Source organism: Pristiophorus japonicus, chromosome X (assembly GCF_044704955.1).
Source record: "Pristiophorus japonicus isolate sPriJap1 chromosome X, sPriJap1.hap1, whole genome shotgun sequence".
In the NCBI taxonomy this organism is placed as follows: Eukaryota; Metazoa; Chordata; class Chondrichthyes; family Pristiophoridae; genus Pristiophorus; species Pristiophorus japonicus.
The window spans coordinates 35653937-35675009 of NC_092010.1; the positions used below are offsets into that span (position 1 = coordinate 35653937).

At 43.5% G+C, this 21073-nt stretch overlaps 1 protein-coding gene across 5 annotated transcripts in view; it reads right to left on the reverse strand.

Annotated features, from left to right (window-relative positions):
- Positions 1-21073, reverse strand: part of LOC139240978 (electroneutral sodium bicarbonate exchanger 1-like) — a 235062-nt gene that overhangs the window by 22321 nt on the left and 191668 nt on the right. For 4 of the 5 annotated variants that reach the window (XM_070869603.1, XM_070869604.1, XM_070869602.1 and 1 more), the window contains exons 13-19: positions 20314-20447; positions 18505-18750; positions 16272-16377; positions 9245-9406; positions 8677-8790; positions 6489-6650; positions 5951-6202 (exon numbers count right to left, since the gene is read on the reverse strand). In XM_070869603.1, the coding sequence (XP_070725704.1) occupies positions 5951-6202; positions 6489-6650; positions 8677-8790; positions 9245-9406; positions 16272-16377; positions 18505-18750; positions 20314-20447 (1176 nt within the window). Of the gene's footprint in view, positions 1-5950; positions 6203-6488; positions 6651-8676; positions 8791-9244; positions 9407-15145; positions 15429-16271; positions 16378-18504; positions 18751-20313; positions 20448-21073 lie in introns of those variants that run through there. The other variant, XM_070869607.1, reaches the window with a different exon arrangement.

The following is a 21073-nucleotide window of genomic DNA, read 5'->3' on the forward strand; positions in this document are numbered from 1 at the left end:
TTTGACCCATCCACCTCCATGGAGGTGGGTGGGGGGCTTGACCCATCCACCTCCATGGCACGAACCTGGTATTGCAGTACTTCCAGGAACGGTGCTGGGCTCTAGGCCTTTTGGCTAAGAGCATTGGCGCAGAGTGATCCTTGACAGGTGCAAGGTGACCTCTGGCGTTTGTGATCTGACAAAGAATTGGAAAGATTGGCAACGAATAAAAAAAAAAAAAAAAAATCTTAGAAATCGCAATTCTCCACATTTTTTTTTCTGCAGTTCTAGTCAGGTAGAACAGTTCTACTTTGGAACAGAATTTTTTCTTCAGTGTCCGGCCACTGACGCCTGATTTGAAAGTTTCCACAGTGAAAACGTACTCCAAACTAAAGTAGAATGGAGCAAGTGAAGATTTTTGTAGAACTGAAAAAACCTGTTCTACACATTAAAAAATCAGGCGCAGGTTACACATTAGGCGTCCAGAACGAGGTGGGGGGGGGGGGGGGAGGGAACTCATTAAATTCTACAATAAATCCTTATTTATACTTCTACAAATATTATACAAATAAATCCAACCTGAATAAACATTTATAAGCAAAGAAAAGATTAAATAAACCATCTTCCTACCTGTGTGAAAGTGCTTCAGGCACGGAGAATTCTGCAGTCAGCCTGAGGCGCCTGTTCTTCCCGCAAGGGGGGGGGGGGAGGCGCCCGTTCTTTCCCGCGGGGGGGGGGGAAAGAGAGGAGAGGAGGCGCCCGTTCTTTCCCGCGGGGGGGGGGAGGGGGAAAGAGAGGAGAGGAGGCGCCCGTTCTTTCCCGCCTGGGGGGGGGGGGGGGGAAGGAGGCGCCCGGTTCTGCCCGCGGGGGGGGGGTAGGAGGCGCCCGTTCTGCCCGCGGAGGGGGGGGGGGGGGGAGGAGGAGACAGTGAGAAGGCTGCAAGTGCTGATGGCAATGTGCTTTTATTAAAAAAATGTTCAAAAATTAAACAGCTACAAAGAACTACAAAAATGGCCGAGTGCCAATGTTTTTTTCACACTGAGCACGTGCGAACGCTCCAACGCGCACGCGCAGCGTTGCCAGCAGGAAAAAAACTAATTTAAATAGTACCCGCCCCCTCCCACTTACAAAATCGGCGCGAGTGTAGGCTCCGCCCCCCTGGGCGCCGCGCCAGGCAGACAAGGAGCTGCAGAACGCTCCAGAATCGCAATTTTTTTTTTAGGCGCCGTTTTCGGCGCGAAAACGGGCACCCAGCTCGGAAGGGCGCCCGTTTTTTATCGTGTGGAAACTTGGGCCCATAGACTCATCTGTTTAAAAAATATACAACATCTTTGCTTTTTTAAGTTGCCACATTTTAGATATCTTTAAAGAGACTCATTCGCTTTTTGTTTATAGGAAAAAGATTGGTGTTGAATTGGATGCCACAAAATGTAATGATTTTTTAAGCAGGTTAAATAATTCCTGTAGATCACAGCAGTGGATGACTAATATTCACTAATGACTAACAAATTGTATAGATGGTAGCACCATGCGAAATTAAATAGATTGGATCACAAAAACCCCATAGAAATAACATAATTTTCATGCCATCAAATAATGAACCCTTAGATTGATTTTTATGAATACAACAATTAATAAGTTATCTAGATTTGCATATAAAGCCAATGTGAAGGGTCTTTTTGTAATGCTCCAATAGGTCAGAGATTAGGTTGATTTATTTCAACAGAAAATAATTTGACCTTGCACCCAGTTTACGGACAGAAATGTGCTTTATGCTGTATAACGTGTGATTCGGTTGAGTTCCACACTTGCATTAAACTATTTATTCTGAGATTCATGTTCGGTGCGTTATATTTAAGGTTGGATTAATCGGCTTAATCGTACTTCAAAGAAATTGAAAGAGATAAAAATAGGAGCTTGCCATAGTACTTCAATTCATTGAGTTCTAGGATTTGGTTAGACCAAAGACCCTCACGTACTAATGCAAGACTTCTGTTACACAGATCACATATCAATCCCAATCAAGACATTGATACTGAACACGGTACAAAAAGATGGATCACATTTCATTCACTATTCAAATTAACAAGGAACTTATAATTCAAACAGAAAAAACAATTCCACTTCTTCAGGAGCAGTTATTGAAAAGGAAAGTTAATCCATGACCTATTATAACTTGTAGTCAGTAGCACCTACTGATTCTTTATGTTTCACATTTCCATTTAATTGTAAATACATGAGTTGCTTTAGCTTGTAAAATCTCTAATTCATGTGTAATATTCACTTATTCAAAGCGTGTATAGTGCACTACAGCACTAAATTTAATCCAGTATATTGATACTGCAAATTGGACAAATATTAATCCTTTAACAGGCATATTATTGAAAAAGGTAAGGTTCCAAACTGTAAGGGGGCAAGATCTGCCTACAGAAACTGAGAGAAAGTGGTCCTTTAAAGCTCCCAAAATTATAAAATAATTTTATTTCAGGTGTCAGCCATGGCTGAGTGGTAGCACACTTGCCTCCGAATCAGAAGGTGTTCCACACCAGACACCAGAGCACAAAAATCTAGTCTGACACTTCAATGCAGTACTGAGGGAGGGCTACATTGTTGGAGGGGCTGGCTATTAGATGAGATATTAAACTGTCCTCATCACATTGCAGAGTTCCCAATTTCAGTGCACTGCTATCAGAAGGCACTGAACAGAGACCAGACATGTCCCATTGGTGTGTGTGTGGGGGGGGGGGGGAAAACGGTATAAAGTAAAATCTGGAGCACCATCCTGAGCTACTGTGCTGTTTTTGCTTGTAGCCAATTCTGAGCGAGATTGACAGAAGCTTAAGAATATATCAGCTAAGCACCTGCTCTCGCCTGGGAGGACACAGAACCCAGCACTTATAAATGTTATTCAACTGTTCCACTGGGAGTAAGCAGACAACAGATCATTGATTCTTAATAGTTCACTGAATTAATCAATGGAAAGCTCATTAAGGCAAGAGGCAACACTCTGGAAGAATCACATAGCGAAAAGCTTATCACTTGGTGATTGAGTAATGCAAGGTTAGGTTCACATTTTAGATTCAAAGGGTGTGTCAGTATTTTATTCCCATTACACAGTAAATGTGTTGTATTCCCCACTCTTATTTTTTTTGCTGTGAACTAATATTCAAAACAAGTACCTCAAAACTATATTTGCAGTGTGGTTAAACATTTTCCTGACAAATTGAGAGATGTAAAGACTGCCCTGGTCTTGAAATGTGCAGGATAGTTCCTTATGGGGGAGGTAACTGAACATATTTGTTCCATCAAACAGGTACTTACCTGTAGCATTGCTCCCCGGTCTGCAATGTTTTATTCTAGTTTTACTTATACTCACAGGGCTGTCCTCGTCATGTAAACAATTCCTTTCAACACATGTGCTCTAAAGAACAGATATTCTTATTTTCCTTTGTATCAGCTAATACTCAGACCAAAACACCAGTGAGATTCATGTCTGTGCTCTAAGGGTCAAAGTGAAGTACATGGAAGTGCCTGTATTTTAAGGCTGTGAGGGCTCGGCCTTATGTTGTATAATAAGCCAATATTTCCCTGTTTCTCAGACAAATAATTGGTATCATAATATTGAAAAGCATGTTCTGTCTCACTACCAATTTCCAGTTAATTAAAAAGGTACTTTTGTTTGCCTTAGTAAGGATAAGAAGTTTGCAGACGACACTAAAATTGGCTGTGTGGTTGACAATGGAGAGAAAAGTCATGGACTGCAGGAGGATATCAATCTACTGGTCAGGTGGGCAGAGCAGTGGCAAATGGGAGGGCTAATAAGGAAAGGGTATATTAAGTGGTAGGCCACTTAAAAGTGTAGATGAACAAATGGACCTTGGAGTGCATGTCCACAGATCCCTGAAAGTAGCAGGCCAGGTGGTTAAGGTGGTTAAGGCGGCATACGGAATGCTTGCCTTTATTGGCCGAGGCATAGAATACAAGAGCAGGGAGGTTATGCTTAAGTTGTATAATACTCTGGTTAGGCCACAGCTGGAGTACTGCGTGCAGTTCTGGTCGCCGTATTATAGGAAGGACGTGATTGCACTGGAGAGGGTGCGGAGGAGATTTACTAGGATGCTGCCTGGAATGGAGAATCTTGGCTGTGAGGACAGATTGGATAGGCTGAGTTTGTTCTCATTGGAACAGAGGAGGTTGAAAGGAGACCTCATTGAGCTGTACAAAATTTTGAGGGGCCTGGATATAGTAGATAACAAGCCTATTTCCCTTGGTGGAGGGGTCAGTTATGAGGGGACATGGTTTTAAGGTGGTTGGTCGAAGGCTCAGAGGGGATTTGAAGGGGGGGCTTCTTCACGCAGAGGGTTGTGGGGGTCTGGAACTCACTGCCTAGAAGGGTGGTGGATGCAGAAACACTCACCACACTTAAGATGGTTGGATGGGCACTTGAAGTGTCGTAACCTACAGGGTTACGGATCTAGTGCTGGTAAGTGGGATTAGGCTGGATAACCTCTTGTTGGCTGGCGCAGATGCGATGGTAAGCACTGCAGGGAATCGAATACGGCCAAGGTGATCTCCTGGACTAGTTTCAATCGCCTGGATGGGAGAGAGAGGCGTTTTCCCAGATTTTTTTTTCCCCAATTGGCCTGGGTTTTTATCTGTTTTTTGCCTCTCCCAGGAGATCACATGGCTCCGGTTGGGGTGGAGTGTAGAATGTTGCGGTGCATGGGATATCGCTGTTGTGTGGGGCAGACTGGTTGGGCTGGGTGCTCTTTACCTTTCCGCCATTGTTCGTGGGTTTATATGTAACCTTCAGGGCTGCTGACCGAGGGCCGTGCGGCTCTTTGGTGGCCGACGCGGACACGATGGGCCGAAATGGCCTCCTTCTGCGCTGTAAATTTCTAGGTTTCCATATGTGCATTCAGCTGGACCAGTGTACCTTTCTTAAGCCAGTGAACACAAATGTACAACACAGAAGTGACGTTTTTGTCTATGATTTTTTAAATTGCTGAAAGTTAAGGATAATATTGATGTCAGCAGGTTAGAAAACTTCAAACTCTGACCACAAGGCAAGAAAAGAGGAATGTAAAAGTTAGCAAGTGTCAGCGAAATTAGAGATGGGAGAAAAAAAGATTTCCCCATGTTTGTAGTAGGTCCATGCAGTATACGCTCACCAGATGTAGGCAGCACTGCAGTGGGATGCTGTTTATCCGCTGGGTTTGGAAACATCTTTGCTGGATCACCAATTGTGTATCAATTCCATTTAGTGCTAATTCAGCACAATATGATGACATAATTATCACACTGGGAAGTCTGGCCACTTTGGATAACCCGTCAACACAAATAATTGGTGTTCGGATAAATGGCTTCCTGCCATATATTGATCACTCTTTTTGCAAGCACATCAATTCCTTTATTTTCAAGCCTTGCACCACCTGCAGCTAGAGCAAAGGCTTCTGGCCTGCTCCACTGTTTAGAGGTGTCTACTAGGAGGGGGCTCAAAAGTGACCAAGAGGTGAATCACCCTCAAATTTTCTCTCTCTCTTTCCCCACCTCAGTACCTACCCACAGCCATGACTTGGAATTTAATCAAGTATCCACTGCATCACTGGGACGTTGGGGCATAACACTGCCTCCATATTGATTATTTGTACAAAAAGAATATGATGAATATCACATTAGAAAATTGCTCAGTTTATAGGTATGAAAAGTGGTTGTGGACATGATATATCTTATTTCAGAAACAAACTGCTACGCAACCAAAATCCTAAATTTGAGAGTTATATCACTTCAGGAATTTTTTTTAATTGATTATATTTTTGTAAACATTAAGATAAACAGAACTTGGGTTATAATCCAATTAAAAATCTGGTTTGTATTCCACAATCTAATGCAGATGAATCCTCCAAGTCAGCATTCTCCACTGGAATTTACAGCTACCAAAAGTTGCCTAATACTTCCACTGTTGACTTACCTTTAAGAAAGCAGTCATAAAGACAGAGCAGCCCATAAGAACAAAGATCATGAGACCGGTGACCCGCTGTTCCCGAATGCCAAGGAACTTGGGCTGTTCACCAGGAGCTGAACATTCGGACTCCAGCTTCAAACTGTTCACATGAGAGATGGAGAGAACAGTTGCAGCTACAAACCAGGGTAGTCCCATGATTGAACACACACCCAACATTATAGCAACCATCAGGAGGTCAAGGTGATAGCCACATCCTTTCTGTGAAGAGAAAGAACTAATTACTTGAAATCTCAAAGTTATGACACGTAATATTACAAACCAAAACAGCCAACTTAAACATAAAGACCAAGATGCTGTTTTTATATATGTACGCTACACTGATTTTGCAGTGGATTAATTTTACATCTATATATATGATGCAAACTACTAACCTATAATATAATGAAGTAACTAAAGATGTAAGTGTGCAACATAATGTTATCAACAGCATCCATTTTCAACAAAAACTCCTTGGATATTATTAATAATCAGAAGGAATTCATACCTTCAGCTTGTGTTCCTTCCTGTTTATAATGACAGCAGTGATCTGTTGGTCCATGAAGATAAGAATGGTGCAGAGCAGAGCTGGGATAACGGCAGCAATGACTGTCCACCAGGGATTTGGGCCTATGGGGCTAATTAGCCACCCACGGTCATCTCTTGTTGGCTGCAAATAAGCACAAGGATTTGTTTTGTTTAATTTCAATAACAATTCCACAACTGACTGATATGAGTGCAATCCTGTACCCTCTCATTAGCAATGTATTCTGAGGACATTATAAATTAATGAGGGGTTACTTTTGCACATCTCATTAAACTGAATGCTGCAGTCGATCCTCATATTAGACACCCAAAATCAGACTGATTTATAATTTAAGTAGAACTCAATTGTAATTATTGTTCTGCTGGAGTTAAAGTGGCTCTCATTGTAATCTTCGATTTATTCTTTGCTTGTATCTGACTGTTCAAAATACTGGCATCAGCCACATTACTTTCAGTGGTGGTATCTACTTTCCTTAATTGAATGAAGCAGTGAAACAGGGCTAATAGTTTGGGGGCAGTCATTCTTTTACTTTAAAAAAATATATTTTCAAATAAAATTACATCCCATTTTAGTAATATAGGGCCCAAGTTTCCACATGATTTGCGCCTGATTTTTAGGAGCAACTGGTGGAGAACGGACTATCTTAGAAATCGCAATTCTCCACATTTTTTTTTCTGCAGTTCTAGTCAGTTAGAACAGTTTCACTTTGGAACAGAATTTTTTCTTCAAAAGGGGGCGTGTCCGGCCACTGACGCCTGATTTCAAAGTTTCCACAGTGAAAACGTACTCCAAACTAACTTAGAATGGAGCAAGTGAAGATTTTTGTAGAACTGAAAAAACCTTGTCGACACATTAAAAAATCAGGCGCAGGTTACAAATTAGGCGTCCAGAACGCGGTGGGGGGTGAGGGGGGGAAAGGGAAGTCATTAAATTCTACAATAAATCCTTATTTATACTTATACAAATAAATCCAACCTGAATAAAAATTTATAAGCAAAGAAAAGATTAAATAAACCATCTTCCTACCTGTGTGAAAGTGCTTCAGCCAGGGAGAATGCTGCAGGAAGCCTCAAGTTGAGGCAGCCGTTTGTTCCCGACGGCAAGGGGGGGGGGAAAGGGAGGAAGCCGTTCGTTCCCGCGGGGGGGTGGGAGGAGGAAGCCGTTCCCGACGGCGGGGGGGGGGGGGGGGGGGAGGGAAACGGCTGCCTCAAATTTGAGGCTTCCTGCAAGTGCTGATGTGCTGATGGCAATGTGCTTTTATTAAAAAATGTTCAAAAATTAAACTGCTACAAAGAACTACAAAAATGGCCGAGTGCCAATGTTTCTTTCACACTGTGCGTGCGCGAACGCTCCAACGCGCACGCGCAGAGATGCCGGCAGGAAAAAAACTAATTTAAATGGTACCCGCCCCCTCCCACTTACAAAATCGGCGCGAGTGGTAGGCTCCGCCCCCTGGGCGCCGCGCCAAGCAGACATGGAGCTGCAGGTCGCTCCAGAATCGCGTGGTTTTTTTTCCGGCGCCATTTTCGGCGCGAAAAACGGGCGCCCAGCTCGGAGGGGCGCCCGTTTTTTATCGTGTGGAAACTTGGGCCCAATATGGTTATCTTATTCAATGAGATGATCTTAATATTTAAACTATTTTAACAAGTCTTTCTTTCTGCTAGCTGTAAGGATCCAGAAGGACATCAGACCAAATGACAGGCAACCTTAGGACATAACAGGAAATCAAAATGTTCATGACAATCAATTGGGCAGGTTATAGAGAGCGAGGCATATGCAGGATTGAGAGATACCATTCGAGTTCACCTGGCCAGTTCCAAAGTTTAAAAAATACCATACATTACTCTTGCACATACCCCTCAATTGCTTTCTCTGCCAAATATCTATATGTATCCAGTTCCATCTTGAATCCACCTCCCTGGACAATGTTTCAGATGATCACCACTGTCTATGTGAAGTAGTTAAATCCAAGATGTCTGTTCTCCTCTCTTCTGAGGTTCAGTGCATGCCTCATTGTTGTAGAGTGTGACTACTTCAAATAGAATTGGTGTTGTGTATCCATATCCCTCAGAATCGCTATATTATTAAGTAGCAAAGTATTTACTTTGAGTATCGCGAAGGATCCTGCAAACTATGTGTATTTTGTTACCTTAAAGACACTAGGAACTTGAAGCTTTGGTGATGGAATTCCCAGGGCGTAGTCAATAAGAACCATGGACAAGATCGTCAGGAAAACAGCAAAGTCACTTATCATTGACCGCACCTGCCAGTAAATATCGTAAATTAACAGAACAGAGTTAACACCTGTTAGTACAATAAACAGAAGAGTGTTATACAAATGCACCAAGTATTCATTTGCTACAATTGCCAATAGTCATTTCTAGCTTTGTGTAATAATGGTGGACGAAAAAAAACTGGGCAACAGAATAGCCTCGCCAAAAAGAAATTACATCCAAAGGAATACATCTTTTAGAACAACAGGTGTAGCCCTTTCCCTTTAAAACTGTGCCCAGTGATCACCTATATAGTTATATATAACATATTAGCAGGAGCAGGTTGCTACATGCTCTCATACTCAGGAGTAGCTGCACCTTATACTTGGCAAACTGGAAAGAGATTTATTTTAAAGCTGTGTTGTCCTACAAAAACACAACCTGCAAAACTCTAGAAAATTAATATATTATTTTAACAAAGCTAGAGAAACAGAGTGTACGTACCTTAGTTGGAAAATAGTGACTGGTTTTAAACTGTTTGAGGAACCCTGACAGGGCAAATGTAGAAAAGAATAGTATAACAGACCAGAAGAGGACATCTGGGGTGTATGGTCCATGGTGTCCACACGAAGGACCAAAAAATTCACCATGAAATGTCCTACAGTCCTGGATGATGAAAGGCAGCAAACATATTATATTAAAAATGTTGCATTATACTAGTTTTATGGAGAGCCATGGTAATAGGCTTCTTCAGTGGATAGTATCCTCCACACACCACTGGAGCAATCTGCACCAGGTTACCCCTCAATGGGAAAAAGCATCATATTGGGACAACCAGCCTTTAAGACGTTTTCTCACATGAGGATCACTGCCAGAGACATGTCTCACCCATCCCACACATCATAAAAGCTCTGACCCGACCGATTGGCAATTTACACCTAACACTGGGATTTAAATCAGTCCCAACTTTACACACTGCCAACATTTAGATATCCTTTTCCTCTCCAACTCAATCTGTATATAGTGAGTTCAGTTTATTGTTTTTGTGTATAGTGTGAATTCAATTTTTATTTAATATATAAATATTGGTGTTTTATAAATGTATTTGGATTACTTCATAAAGCAACTTTACATAGGCTATCAAATGGCATCTCATTCAGCCATGGAATGGTGGGAAACATCTTTAACCTGCCCTGGGCTTCTGTTCCTAAAGGTGTTAGCAGTGCAGCATACCCTCTACCATCCATTTGAGAAGGAAGGACTGTAAAGAGAAGGGATAACCATCTGTGGCTTACTAAGGAAATAAGGGATGGTATCAGATTGAAAACAAGGGCATACAATGTGGCCAAGACTAGGGGGAGGCCAGAGGATTGGGAAACTTTTAAAAGCTAGTAAAGAACGACTAAAAAAAATAAGAGAGGGAAGATAGATGATGAAAGTAAACGAGCACGAAATATAAAAACAGATAGTAAGAGTTTCTACAGGTACAAAAAAAGGAAAAGAGTGGCTAAAGTAAATGTTGGTCCCCTAGAGGATGAGACTGGGGAATTAATAATGGGGAACAGGGAAATGGCAGAGACTTTGAACAAATATTTTGTATCGGTCTTCACGGTCGAAGACACTAAAAACATCCCAATAGTGGATAATCAAGGGGCTATAGGGAGGGAGAAACCTAATACAATCACTATCACTATGAAGTAGTACTCAGTAAAATAATGGGACTAAAGGCGAACAAGTCCCTGGGACCTGATGGCTTACATCCTAGGGTCTTAAAAGAAATGGCTGCAGAGATAGTGGATGCATTGGTTGTAATCTACCAAAATTCCCTGGATTTTGGAGGTTCCAGCAGATTGGAAAACTGCAAATGTAGTGCCCCTATTTAAAAAAGGAGGCAGACAGAAAGCAGGAAACTATAGACCGGTTAGCCTAACATCTGTCGTTGGCAAAATGCTGGAGTCCATTATTAAGGAAGCAGTAGCAGGACATTTGGAAAAGCATAATTCAATCAAGCAGAGTCAGCATGGTTTTATGAAAGGGAAATAGTGTTTGACAAATTTGCTGGAGTTCTTTGAGGATGTAACAAGCAGGGTGGATAAGGGGGAACCAGTGGATGTGGTGTATTTGGATTTTCAGAAGGCATTCGATAAGGTGCCACATAAAAGGTTACTGCACAAGATAAAAGTTGGGGGTAATATATTCGCATGGATAGTCGATTGGCTAACTAACAGAAAAAGAGAGTCGGGATAAATGGGTCGTATTCCGGTTGGCAAACAGTGACTAGTGGGGTGCTGCAGGGACCTCAACTATTTACAATCCATATTAATGACTTGGATGAAAGGACAGAGTGTAATGTAGCCAAGTTTGTTGATAATACAAAAATGGGTGGGAAAGCAAATTGTGAGGAGGACACAAAAAATCTGCAAAGGGATATAAACAGGCTAAGTGAGTGGGCAAAAAATTGGCAGATGTGGGAAAATATGAGGTTATCCACTTTGGCAGAAAAAATAGAAAAGCAAATTATAATTTAAATGGAGAAAAATTACAAAGTGCTGCAGTACAGAGAGACCTGGGGGTCCTTGTGCATTAAACACAAAAAGTTAGTATGCAGGTACAGCAAGTAATCAGGAAGCAAATGGAATGTTGGCCTTTATCGCAAGGGGGATAGAGTATAAAAGCAGAGAAGTCCTGCTACAACTGTACAGGGTATTGGTGAGGCCACACCTGGAGTACTGCGTACAGTTTTGGTCTTTGTTATGTAATGATGTGTGTATCGTCCCAGTACCTTAAATGTAATGTAAGCACTATGCCACACCACAGAGGGCGCTGTGGTGGGAAACCTGGAAGTACCGAGAACAGGCACTATATAAGGCTGACCACCACACCCGAGTGGCACTCTGGAGCTGAACAATAAAGGACGAAGGTCACAGCAGTTAGACTTATACCAGACCGTGTGGAGTCAGTGATTTGTGTGCTAAATACACCACATTGGTGACTAGGAAGCGGACAAACTCCACGCAACCATGACTACTCTGGGCTCGCTAAAGGATTTTACCGTGGGCAATGATTGGGAGGCCTTCACGGAAAGGCTCGAGTACTACTTCACAGCAAATGACCTGACGGAGGACACATACGCAATGAGAGAGAAGCGTAAGGCGATATTGCTCTCCAGTTGTGGCGATGAGGTTTACTGTCTCGTCAGGGATTTGCTGGCACCTGGGAGCGCCAGGGACAAGTCATACGAGGAGCTGACTGAACTCATTCGTGACCAGTTGAAACCGAAGGAGAGCATCCTCACGGCCAGATACAAATTTTACCATCACTGCATGTCTGAGGGCCAGGATGTCACCAAATATGCTGCGGACCTCAGGAGACTCGCGGCGCCGTGTGAATTTGGGGCACACCTTGACGAGGCTTTGCGGGACGTTTTCATTATGGGAATTGGCCACGAGGGCCTCCTTCACAAGCTGCTAGCCACGGAACCCACAGTCACTCTGACAAAGGCCATCGCCATCAGCCGGGCACATATGACCTCGACTTGCAACACCAAGCAAATGATCCACACAGTCTCGAACCCGGCAGGCACTGTCCACAGGGTAGCGCCCACCACGGACAAAACTGCAGAACGTGGCTCTGCCCGGGGCAGAGAGCACGGACCTCGGGGTCCTGGAACTCACAGTCCGCTGAGGGGGGCCAATCAAGCAGCACCATGCTGGCGTTGTGGAGGAAGCCATGAGGCTCACCGGTGCAGGTTTGCGGAGTACACGTGCAATACCTGCCACGTTAAAGGCCACCTTCAGTCTATGTGTAAAAGAAATCGGACTCACCATGTGGCTGAGGAGATGGGGGATGATCTACTGTTCAGCGAGGAGCAGGCAGAAGATGATGAGGTGTTGGGACTGCACACGTCTACCGACAATTCGCCCCAAGTGATAATGGAAGTAAAAATCAACGGAGTCCCAGTGAGTATGGAAGTGGACACGGGCTCGGGTCCGTCGTTGATGAGTCGGAGAACTTTTGATAAACTGTGGATTAACCCAGCTGCATGACCCAAGCTGGTCCCGGTCACGGCGAAGCTGCGTATTTACACCAGGGAACTGATACCTGTTCTCGGCAGAGCGATGGTGCAGGTATCCCACGGGGACGGGACGCACGGTTTACCTTTGTGGGTCTTTGCAGGCGATGGGCCGACACTCCTCGGCCGGAGGTGGATGGGGACGGTCCGTGGGAGCTGGGAAGACTTCACCACTCCATAGGCTGCTGCTCCCTGGGGTGCTGCCGTGCCCCGGGTCCCCAGAGAGCAGCGCCGACCGAGCTGCAGCCTCAATCCACCCACAGGCAAGTCCCAGGCCAGGACCTCAAGCCACAGAGATCTTGCAGCCTCAGCCCCCACAGGCAAGCAGCCCTGCAGAGAGGGGCCTAGTGGGGGTGGAGTGGGTGGGTGAGCCGGCAGGGTGCAAGGGATCCAGAATGGCCGGCGGATCGGAAGAGCCCCGCCGAGGAAGTAGCCGTCGGGCAGGCCCCGCCGAGGAAGTTGCCATTGGGCGGGCCCCGCCGAGGAGCTGTTAGTGTCAGGCGGTGGCAGCAGCTGGAGGTCGACGGCCACGGCGGCTGCGGGGGAGGCGGCAAGTCAGGTGGCAGCGGAGGGGAGCAGAGGTGGAGGGCATCCGGAGTGGCGGAGAATAAGATGGCAGCGGCATCGTGTTCAGAGCAGCAGAACATCAGAGCATCAAAGATGGCGGCGCCCAAGGAGAAGCCTCGTGGAATCCTCCTGCATCAAAGATGGCGCCTTAAAAAGGAAATGCACCCGGGAGTCTTAAAAGGGCTTTACCAAGAGATGGTCCCCACAAAGGACTTCTGTAAGGCAGAGCGAGTCTAAAATGAGCTATGTTAATGTGAGATGGCGAATTTATAATAAGAATTAATTTTTTAATGCTGAATGGCCACTGTATTTGTGTAAAATAATGGAAGTAGTACAATTAATGATAAGGGCTAACAAGGAAATCAAGGATCCGTTACCAGTCAATAACTAGTTAATGTACCAGATAATATGTACCACACTAACATGCTGTCCATGCCTACCTGCCTTCCATTGGACAAGTGTGATGTTATGTAATGGTGTGTGTATCGTTGTCCTGCGTCCTGGGGGGGGGGGGGGGGGGGGGGAGGGAGGGGAAGGTGATGTTATGTAATGATGTGTGTATCGTCCCAGTACCTTAAATGTAATGCAAGCACTATGCCACACCACAGAGGGCGCTGTGGTGGGAAACCTGGAAGTACCTAGAACAGGCACTATATAAGGCTGACCATCACACCTGAGAAGCACTCTGGAGCTGAATAATAAAGGACGAAGGTCACAGCAGTTAGACTTATACCAGACCATATGGAGTCAGTGATTTGTGTGCTAGATACACCACAGTCTCCGTATTTAAGGAAGGATATACTTGCATTGGAGGCTGTTCAGAGAAGGTTCACGAGGTTGATTTTGGAGATGAGGTGGGTTGACTTATGAAGATAGGTTCAGTAGGTTGGGCCTATACTCAGAGTTCAGAAGAATGAGAGGTGATCTAATTGAAACATAAAAGATAATGAGAGGGCTCGACAAGGTGGATGCAGAGAGGATATTTCCACTCGGGGGAAATTAAAACTAGGGGGCATAGTCTCAGAATAAGGGGTTGCCCATTTAAAATTGAGATGAGGAGGATTTTCTTCTCTGAGGGTTGTAAATCTGTGGAATTCTCTGCCCCAGAGAGCTGTGGAGGCTGAGTCATTGAATATATTTAAGGTGGAGATAGACAGATTTTTGAGCGATAAGGGAGTCAAGGGTTATGGGGAGCGGGCAGGGAAGTGGAGCTGAGTCCATGATCAGATCAGCCATGATCTTATTAAATGGCAGAGCAGGCTTGAGGGGCCAGGTGGCCTACTCCTGCTTATGTTCTTATTTGTCGGTTTACTGCTTACTCACTAGTTTGCCTTAGATCCTTGCACCATAGGAGACAAATAACTGTTGAGACTGTCTAAATTGTTCTGCTCAAGAGACACGATAGCTCAGAGTTCGGTGATCATCTACGCAGTACAGACGTCAGTTTGACTTGTGTGCTGGGGGATAAAATGACGGAGAGAAATTTCTTAAACCAAAATAAAACTGGGAAGCAACCTCAACATGGGCACAATTTCCAAATAACTTGCATAAAATGAGACATTAGCAGGTGGAACCCCCAAGTGAAGAGAATAGTGAGTTAGTAGAGATTATGCAGAAATAAGTGGGGATACTTAACAAGTAATTTGCTTCCATGTTTACAAAAGAGAAGGATATTTAGGAGGAGGTAAATCCTGAATTGGTTAAAAGTGAGATGAGGGATATAATATATAAAAGGAAAGAAAGAGATGAGTTAATTAAGCTGAAGGAGAACAACATACCAGGGCCTGCTGGGATTCGGAGGAAAATGGGGAAGAAACAGCAGAGGCCCAAGATATAATTGAGGGTTCCATTGAGAGCTGGCCAATCTAATACCCATTTTCCAAAAGGAAGTCAGAGCTAACCCGGGTAATTACCATACAATCTAATGAGCAAAGCTTTTCTTTTTTTCTTTCTTTTGTACATTTGCCCTGAAAAGGACAGCGTGGTATATTTTCTGAAGGGTTCTTGTCCAGTGCCAATCTGTATCAACACCTTAGTCTCCTGGGAAACCTGATAAGAAAGCACAATAACCTGGTCAGGCTGGATAAATTAACAGAACATTTGATACCCTGTCTGTCTATTCTAACCTCGTCCTAGAGAAAGGCTGAAAACTTTGTCCCAAACTTTGTTGACAAGAAGTCCTAGGCATAGGGCAAAGAAGCTGTAGCTGAGGAAAGACAAACTGGTGCAATGGGAGAGATCCTGGGGCTTGTGCAGTACATAGTTTCCCCAAAACTATTGCTGCAGTGTGTGGAGGATGCTGAAAGAATGGAGGTTACATTTTCTGGGTGATTCGATTTACAAATTAAACTCAACAAAATCTTTTGCACAACTATTCATAGTAGTATCCTTTACAGTTAATGTCTTTGAGTTTGTTATTTACTTCATACAAATATTTTTATACTATCAAATAGTTATTGCTGGAATATGAAAATTTGTTTAAAAATCAATCATAATATATACAGTCTATTCCTTCCTGGATAATCTTTGCAAATTCTGATATCAGAATATGTAGCATTTAAACATATTCCTCTGTAGTCATTAACCCAATACAATTGACTATCCTTCTAGGGACTTAAAGGGTCAGAAAATGATCTTTTATGAAAAACAAGGGAATACCTGTTTTTCTCTGTAATTAGCACCCCACTAACAAAATTAACACACAGCCGTGAAAACTTAATGTGACTCCAGACCCTTGATTTTCTTTTTGGTGCTGTCTATTTGCTCTCTTCATAGCAGCATTCGGCTTAATTGAGACTGTTCATAACCCTCATTTATCCATACCCATAATCTTGAGCCAGGTTAATTTCCCAAACAAGTAGCCAATTGAAAATGCCTTTTTTTGTAACTTACACTGACTGTTAGGTTTGCCCAAGGAACTGATGATCTTGTAATGTTTTGCTTCTCCCAGTGCTCTAGCGTTCTGTTGTTAGGATTACGAGGCTCTGTACATATACAGCTAAAGTGAACAAAAACAGAAAATTAAGCTTAAAATAAGTTATTGTAACTGGAAGAGTGTGTGCACTTTCAGTTAGAACCAATCCTTACCAAAGTATTATAGCAGAAAACAAATTTGAAATGCACTTCACCTAGTGAAAGTGGTTTGTTAGTTTAAAGAAAGGTATCTGCTCCACTTATTTAAAATCATTGTTCTTATTCGCCTTATTTAACACCCCTTTCCACCGTTGCTTCTGCCCTCACTTGCACAAACTGCTCAGACAGAACGACAGAAAGCGAGAATATCCCATGACAACAACTTGTATTTATATAGCGCCTTTAACATAGTAAAACGTCCCAAGGCGCTTCACAGGACTATTACAAGACAAAAAATTTGACACCGAGCCGCACAAGGAGAAATTGGGGCAGGTGAACAAAAGCTTAGTCAAAGAGGTAGGATTTAAGGAGTGTCTTAAAGGAGGAGAGAGAGGGGTAGAGAAGCGGAGGGGTTTAGGGAGGGAGTTCCAGAGCTTGGGGCCCAGGCAACAGAAGGCACGGCCACCAATAGTGGAGCGATTATAACCAGGGATGCACAAGAGGGCAGAATTAGAGGAGCGCAGACATCTCAGGAGGGGGGGGGGGGGTGTTTGTGGGGCTGAAGGAGATTGGGGATAGGGAGGAGCGAGGCCATTGAGGGATTTGAAAACAAGGATGAGAATTTTGAAATCGTGGCATTGCTTAAATCGGGAGCCAATGTAGGTCAGCAAACACAGGGGGTGATGAGTCAACAGGACTTAGTGTGAGTTAGGGCAACCGAGTTTTGGACGACCTCAAGTTTACGAAGGGTAGAATGTGGGAGGCCAGCCAGGAGTGCTTTGGAACAGTCAAGTCCAGAGGTAACAAAGGCATGGATGAGGGTTTCAGCAGCAGATGAGCTAAGGCAAGGGCAGAGACGGGCAGTGTTACGGAGGTGGAAATAGGCGGTCTTAGTTATGGCATGGATGTGTGGTCGGAAGCTCATTTCAGGATCAAATATGACACCAAGGTTGTGAATAGTGTGGTTCAGCCTCAGACAGATGTTAGGGAGAGGGATGGAGTCAGTGGCGGGGACCGAAAGCGATGGCTCCGGTCTTCCAAATATTTAATTGGAGAAAATTTCTGCTCATCCAGAACTGGATGTCGAACAAGCAACCTGACAATTTAGAGACCGTGAATTATATAAGAGATACGGCACAAAAACAAGCCATTTGGCCCAACCAGTCCATGCCAGTGTTTATGCTCCACTCGAGCCTCCTCCTGTCTTTCCTCATCTAAATCTATCAGATAACCCTCTATTCCTTCTCCCTCATATGCTTGTCTAGCCTACCCTTAAATGCATCTATACTATTTGCTTCAACCACTCCCTGTGGTAGCGAGTTCCACATTCTCACCACTCTTTGGGTAAAGAATTTTCTTCTGAATGGGTCGAGAGAAGTGGTATCGAGGTAGAGCTGGGAATCATCAGAGTACATGTGGAAACTGACGCTGTGGTTTTGGATGATGTCGCTAAGGGGCAAGATGACAAATAAGAGGGGCCGAGGATAGATCCTTGGGGGACACCAGAGGCAATGATGCACATTACCTGAGGGTCCAGTTCATCTGCTGCAAAACATGGGCTATCCCTGCTGAAAACCAATGCAATTCAGCAAATGTGTAGCTGTCAGGTTCAAGTGATAAATATTCTATGAAACTTGAATTCTTAACCAGATTGTCCTTAATTCTGACACTTACGATTCGGTCTTTTTACACACCATTTCCCTCATCAACAGTTGTACCAAGTTTGTGATTCATGAACCAGTGTCTCAGGTGGCATAACACAGGGCAAACACTGACCCACTTTAGCAGTAATTATGTTTAGGGCTCCAATGATAGGTCAGCTGGTAAAGTCATTGTATAATGGAGCCATAGAGACTTAAAGATCCCAAATTTGATTCCTAGTATGTACGGAGTTAGCTGATCTCAGGTAGGTGGCAGTTGGGGTGTTATCTCGGCTCACACTTCAAAAGTAATCATTTGACTAAGGTATTGGACGGTAACTAGTTCCCATGGAATGCTAATGCTGCAGGAGGGGAGGAAGTTGGCAAGAAAGAAGAAGAAGTGCAATGCTTACAAGTACTGAGTAAGCTGGTCCAGATTTGAGTGCATGTTGAAAGAATAGATTTCCCCCAAATGGATCAGCTTTTCTAGGGCTTCGTAGATGAAAATTATGCAGATGAGAGAGGCAAATGCCTCCTCGGTGAAACGAGTTATGTAACAAACGAGAGAGCTTGCATCAGTGGCAACAAGCAAGATACACAGGAACGATGTCCAGAGTCCAATATTCGCTCTCAAGGAAAGGTAGGATAAGTCATAGTCCCTATAAAAAGGAAAGAAAAATCCAATTAAAGAAATGTGAAATTAGGACTAGTAAGAGGAACATATCTGAATTCTAATGTTAATCTAGAAATCAACATCAGGCAACTAATTTAGGCAGTGCGAAGTGGGGAGTAGAGCACTTTTCATTCATTTCCTCCTCTCGTTACCCAGGTGTCAGTATCAAGCACTTCCAGGGCAGGTACGACATTAGCAATAAGGTAGCATAGCCCCAATCTCAGAAGAGAGCCTCTTACTGCACCATTTCTCACACCAGCCATCCTTAGGGTTCTCGGACTGATTTTGCTCATTCGGTGTTGAACTATTGTGAACTGTCCTTTCAGTTGGGACCCTTCCAGCCAACAGAGAGAGTTTCATCTCCTCAGTCCAAGGTGAATTTGAATCTAGGTGGCAGAGATGAAAAGTCAACATCTAACCTACTGCATCACCCAGTGCCCCCAGAACTGAAAATTGATGACTTCAACATTAACATAGCACTTTATCCAGGTACTTCATGAGGATCAGGAATTACTAAAAGGAGGAAGTAGTTTATTAAAGCTTCTATATAGTAAAGGCTACCCAAATATTTCCTGAAATCACCAGCCTGCAATATTCCTGAAATGAAACAGCCTGTAAACACAGATTTTTATTTTTCTGCATTAGGAAGTTGAGTTAGCCACTTTATGACAGAGCTTGACTGATGACCATACTGTACTTCGTACAATTCCATGCAGTGCTTTTTCTAAAAACACTGCAATTTATACCTGTCATAATCAATTACTGTAATATAGATCTAAAGAACAGTTTTGAAATAGTGTAACTTATTAATTTCATTGAAAAGGGAATCTTGCTGCTTTTAAAAATTAAAATGCTCAAAAGATTATTAAACTTTAACATCCTTCTATTTTTTCTAAATACTTTTCCAAATACTGTGCGTTAATGAGGACAGTGAGGCAGACAAATGGGGAGGCACCAAGTCTTAGAATGCAAGAAAACCAAATGTATACAGGTGAAATGACAAGAGCTGAGGGTTAATGGCTCTTTATCCACTGATAAGCCAATTGGGCGAGGGAACAGAATTAAGTAATTTCCTATTCTACCAACATTCACTAATACAATAAAAGCTTCAAAAAAAAACTGAACTGGACAAAAAAAAAAGTGAAGTGTGCAAGTTATTAGTTTACAGATGGCAAGACTTGGTTCTTTCAGCCAAAGCTTTCAAACTGGTGTCTCCAGACCGTAGAATTTCAAGGGGGTTGCAAGACCATCAGATTTCTGTTCGATTCCATACTTGTTAACTTACTGGCATGTTATTTTGGTTACTGTGTATAATCAGCAAAAATAGTTTCTGCAGCGCTTTGGGTAGCTGGCATGGTCTTTCAGAAGTTGGGGCATATGAATGCATCAATATTTGCAGGGGCCCCCTGGGAGCTTGCCAATATTTACAAGGGGTCAATGGAAGCGTGTTATTATTTGCAGGGGTCCTCCACTCAGAAAAGCCCTGCATGATGTAACAGACACCCTACAGTGCTTTGAAGCTTTATTAATGTCTCTCTCAGTCACTTACTTGCAGAATTTGAATAAAATCTTTTCAAACACCAGCACAGGGCCTGTGCTACCCAGAATCGTGAGAGGTTGTCCAGCAAAGAGGGAATATGCTATTCCTGTCATGGAAGCCCCAAACAGGGACTCAATCGCACTCTGAAATAGATCCAAAAGTAATTGTAAGACAGTGACAGAAACAACCCGCAGGACAAGTTGATAAAGCTGTTACAAAAGCATATGGGATCCTTTGCTTTATAAATAGCAGAGTACAACAGCAAGGAAGTTATACAAAACCTTTAGAAATCACAGGTGAGGCTTCAGCTAAAGCTTTGTCCAATTCAGGCAACTACACTTTAGGAAGGACGTCAAGGTCTGCAAGAGGGTGCAGAGGAGATATATTGGAATGGAACCAGGGATGCAGGACTTCAGTTATGTGGAAGGATTAGAGAAGCTGGGGTTGTTCTCCTTAGAACAGAGAGTATTGAGGGGAGATTTAATAGAGGTGTTCAAAGTAAAGAAGGAAAAACTGTTTCCAGAGGCAGGAGAGTCAGTAACCAGAGGACACAGATTTAAGATAATTGGCAAAGAACCAGAGGGGAGATGCGGAGAAATTTTTTTTATGCAGCGAGTTGTTATAATCTGGAATGCGCTGCCTGAAAGAGTGTTGGTAACCGATTCAATAGTAGTTTTCAAAAGGGGATTGGATAAATACAGATTTTCAACCTGCAGCCAGCCAGGCTGAGAGGCGGGCAGCACTTGGCCACAGAGAGGAGGGAGGGAGG